The 4,448-nt window shown below is 55.6% G+C and overlaps 2 protein-coding genes across 3 annotated transcripts in view; one reads left to right on the top strand and one right to left on the bottom strand.

Moving 5' to 3' along the window:
- ABHD8 (abhydrolase domain containing 8) overlaps positions 1-4,448 on the top strand; it is a 26,497-nt gene that overhangs the window by 4,232 nt on the left and 17,817 nt on the right. Inside the window, exons 1-2 of one of the 2 annotated variants that reach the window (XM_011925746.1) lie at positions 1-100; positions 1,702-2,467. In XM_011925746.1, coding sequence (XP_011781136.1) covers positions 1,710-2,467 — 758 coding nt within the window. In that variant the 5' untranslated portion in view covers positions 1-100; positions 1,702-1,709. The remainder of the gene's footprint in view (positions 101-1,701; positions 2,468-4,448) is intronic. The other variant, XM_011925745.1, reaches the window with a different exon arrangement.
- Positions 1-4,448, bottom strand: part of MRPL34 (mitochondrial ribosomal protein L34) — a 28,802-nt gene that overhangs the window by 7,027 nt on the left and 17,327 nt on the right. The gene's annotated exons all lie outside the window — the stretch shown is intronic.

The following is a 4,448-nucleotide window of genomic DNA, read 5'->3' as shown; positions in this document are numbered from 1 at the left end:
CTGACCCCGCGCCACCATGTAAACGGCGCCAGCAGGCGGACGCTGGCTTCTCCACCTGGGACCCCTCCGCCCCGACCCGGGCCCCGCGGCCCTCGATGAGGTGAGCGGGGAGTGGGCCCCAAAAGGAGAGATCGAAACCCCGAGGCCTCCACTTCGGAGAAGTGGTGTCCACCAACCCCGCGTTTGGGCTCCTAGGAAGCCACGGAGCCCCAGTGGGCTCGACCCCGCTGCAGGGATGACGAACACCTGGAAGGCGGGGGCCGGGGGCGGGGAAGCGGGACTGGGGAGGCGCCTGTGCGTTGCCCTCTGCAATCCGGGATTAGGGCCCCACTCGAGGTGTGGGGCACAGTCTGCTTCCCTTCCAGTATGTCTGGGGCCACTGCGGGCTCAGTCTCGGGCGTGCGTTACCTTAGCGGCGCCCAACCTGGGGTGGGGGGCAGGCAGACAGTTGGCCCCATCTCCAGGCCCTAGACACCTAGACAATGGGGGTGCACTGCTCGGGTATCCCCCCTTAGGTTATATAACTGCCTGTGGTTGCCATGGACACGGGGGCGGGGGTGGCCCAAGGAGTGGGATGGAGGCTTGGAGGCCCCCAGCCAGGGCCTTGCCTTTTGCCATCCTCTTCTCCACCTCCGGGGACTCGTGTAGCAGATCCCCAGAATCCAGAGTGCCAAGGAGGAAGTTCAGAGTCTAGCTTCCTCTCAGAGTATCTGGGTCTCAGCTTGGCCCTCTATGAAACAGACCTCGGCTCACCTCGGTCTGGGGGAGCTGAGCAAGGTTTTCTGTGGCTCAGTTCCCAACCCCCTCTCCCAGGGCCTCATCTTTCAGGAGTCAGATTCAGAGCCAGGAGTCTCACTGGGGGCTCACCAAAGATCTGCACATTTTAGATGACTTAGGAGGCCCTGGGGATACATGAGTTAGTGAGTGTATACCTGGATGAGTTAGTGAGTTAGTGCATACCTGAATGAATAAGTTAGTGTATACTTGAATGAATGAGTTAGTGTATACCTGAATGAATGAGTTAGTGTATACCTGAATGAATGAGTTAGGAGGCCATAAATGGTATAAACTCCAGCTTGTGGGGAAGGGGTATCTTCAGGCTGGTCCATGTTTGCCACAATGTCCCCTTCTCCAGGAACATCCCCCACCAGACCCCACCACCTTCCCTGCGGACACCCTATGGGGTAAGCCATAGCCACATCTTTCTCTCTGAGGATAGACTAGGGTGGCCCAGGAGGGTGCCTGACTAACACAAAGGCGCTGCCCAGACAAAACATCTCAAGGCAGGATGGCTCACACCTGTAATCCCAGCACTTTGGGAGGCCGAGGCAGGCGGATCATCTTAGGTCAGGAATTCAAGACCAGCCTGGCCAACATGGTGAAACCCCATCTCTACAGAAAATACATGGTGGCACCTGCCTGTAATCCCAGCTACTGAGGAAGCTGAGGCAGGAGAATCGCTTGAATCCAGGAGGGGGAGGTTGCAGTAAGCCGAGATACTGCCACTGCACTCCAGCCTGGACGAGAAAGTGAGACTGTCTCAAACACACACACACACACCTCAGTGCCATGGCTCACTTGCTCTGGCGCTCCCCAAACTGGAGTCTACAGGGGTTCTCCCAAGGCTCAGGGAGTGCATGCTGCAGGGTAGAGGATTCTCATTGAGACAGCACCTGAACTGGCTGCTGTCCCCACTCACAGGACACACCATGCTGACCGGGGTGACCGACGGTATCTTCTGTTGCCTGCTGGGCACGCCCCCCAACGCCGTGGGGCCACTGGAGAGCGTCGAGTCCAGCGATGGCTACACCTTTGTAGAGGTCAAGCCCGGCCGCGTGCTGCGAGTGAAGCATGCAGGACCCGCCCCGGCCGCTGCCCCACCTCCGCCATTATGCGCATCCTCGGATGCAGCCCAGGGGGACCTTTCTGGCTTGGTCCGCTGTCAGCGCCGGATCACCGTGTACCGCAATGGGCGGTTGCTGGTGGAAAACCTGGGCCGAGCCCCTCGAGCCGACCTCCTGCACGGGCAGAATGGCTCTGGGGAGCCGCCAGCCGCCCTGGAGGTGGAGCTGGCCGATCCAGCGGGCAGCGATGGCCGCTCGGCCCCCAGCAGCGGCAGCGGCAGCGGCAGTGGCAGTGGTGGGCGGCGGCGGCGAGCCCGGCGCCCCAAGAGGACCATCCATATTGACTGTGAGAAGCGCATCACTAGCTGCAAAGGCGCCCAGGCCGACGTGGTGCTGTTTTTCATCCATGGTGTCGGCGGTTCCCTGGCCATCTGGAAGGAGCAACTGGACTTCTTTGTGCGCCTAGGCTATGAGGTGGTGGCTCCTGACCTGGCCGGCCACGGGGCCAGCTCTGCGCCCCAGGTGGCCGCAGCCTACACCTTCTATGCGCTGGCTGAGGACATGAGAGCGATCTTCAAGCGCTATGCCAAGAAGCGAAACGTGCTCATCGGTCATTCCTACGGGTAAGCGAACCCTGGCACGTGGGGTGGGGGTGAGGGATGGGGGTCAGCAGGGAGTGACAGTCACAAAATACTGAGTTTTTGGCTGGGCCCTGTGGCTCACGCCTGTAATCCCAGCACTTTGGGAAGCCAAGGCGGACGGATCACCTGAGGTCGGGAGTTCGAGAACAGCCTGGCCAGGGTGGTGAAACCCCGTCTCTACCAAAAATACAGAAATTAGCCAGACATGGTGGCACACCTGTAGTCCCAGTTACTGGGGAGGCTGAGGCAGGATAATCGCTTGAACCAGGGAGGTGGAGGTTGCAGTGAGCCAAGATTGCACCACTGTACTCCAGCCTGGGTGACAGAGTGAGACTCAGTCTCAAAAAAACAAAACAAAACAAAACAAAAAAACCTGAATTTTCAGCCCAGATGCCACTGATGCCTGTAATCCCAGTGCTTTGGGGGGCCAAGGCAGGAGGATATCTTGAGGCAAGGAGTTCAAGACCAACCTGGGCAACATAGGGAGACCCTAGCTCTACAAAAAGTACAAAAATTCGGCCGGGCGCGGTGGCTCACGCCTGTAATCCCAGCACTTTGGGAGGCTGAGGCGGGCGGATCACGAGGTCAGGAGATCGAGACCATCCTGGCTAACACGGTGAAACCCCGTCTCTACTAAAAAAAAAAAAAAAAACTAGCCGGGCGAGGTGGCGGGCGCCTGTAGTCCCAGCTACTCAGGAGGCTGAGGCAGGATAATCGCTTGAACCAGGGAGGTGGAGGTTGCAGTGAGCCAAGATTGCACCACTGTACTCCAGCCTGGGTGACAGAGTGAGACTCCGTCTCAAAAAAAAAAAAAAAAAAGTACAAAAATTAGCTAGATGAGGAGGTGCACACATATAGTTCCAGCTACTTAAGGGGCTGGGGCAGGAGATAGCTTGAGCCCGGGAGGTTGAGGCTGCAGTGAACTGTGATCACACCACTGCACTGCAGCCTGGGCAAGATGGTAAGACCCTGTCTCTCTTTAAAAAAAAAAAAAAAAAAAAGGCCAGGCACAGTGGTGCACACTTGTAGATGAATCACTGGAGATGAGCCTGGACAACATGACAAAACCCTATCTCTTAAAACAAAACAAAAACAAACGAAAATCCCAATTTTTCTCCTTGAAAGAAAATCCCATTTTTTTATTATTTAAGTTTTACTTTTTCTTTTAAATAGAGATGGTGTCTCACTGTATTAGCCAAGATGTTCTTTAACTCCTGGGTTCAAGTGGTCCTCGCACCTGAGCCTCCCAAAGTGCTGGGATTACAGGTGTGAGTCATTGTGCTCAGCCTTAATTTTTTCTTTTTTCTTAGACGGAGTCTTGCTGTGTTCCCCAGGCTGGAATGCAGTGGCGAGATCTCGGCTCACTGCAAGCTCCACCTCCCAGATTCATGACCTTGTCCTGCCTCAGCCTCCTGAGTAGCTGGGACTACAGGCAACCACCACCACATCTGGCTAATTTTTTGTATTTTTAGTAGAGACAGGGTTTCATCGTGTTAGCCAGGATGGTCTCAATCTCCCAACCTCCTGATCCTCCCTCCTCAGCCTCCCAAAGTGCTGGGATTACAGGCGTGAGCCACCGCGCCCGGCCAATTTTCAAGTTTAAAAAAAATTATATAGAGATGGCGGGGGGCTCATTATGTTGCCCAAGCTGGTCTTGAACTCCTGGGCTCAAGCCATCCTCCCTCCTTGGCCTCCTGACGTGGTGGGATAACAGGCATGAGCCACTATACCAGGCTGAAAGCTCCCATTAACATATGTAATCAGACAGGGATTTCCATCATCACTGATATTATTTCACATTGTTCTAAAGCAGTGTTGCTCAGGCCAGGTGCCTGAATTGTAGCACTTTAGGAAGCCAAAGCAGACAGATCACTTGAGGTCAGGAGTTCAACACCAGCTTGGCCAACATGGTGAAACCCCATCTCTACTAAAGGTACAAAAAATTAGCCAGGCATGATGGTGC

This window comes from Colobus angolensis, unplaced genomic scaffold (genome assembly GCF_000951035.1).
Source record: "Colobus angolensis palliatus isolate OR3802 unplaced genomic scaffold, Cang.pa_1.0 Scaffold66, whole genome shotgun sequence".
Classification (NCBI taxonomy): Eukaryota; Metazoa; Chordata; class Mammalia; order Primates; family Cercopithecidae; genus Colobus; species Colobus angolensis.
The sequence above is the reverse complement of the archived record's forward strand: the minus strand, read 5'-3'. Positions and strand labels throughout refer to the sequence as shown.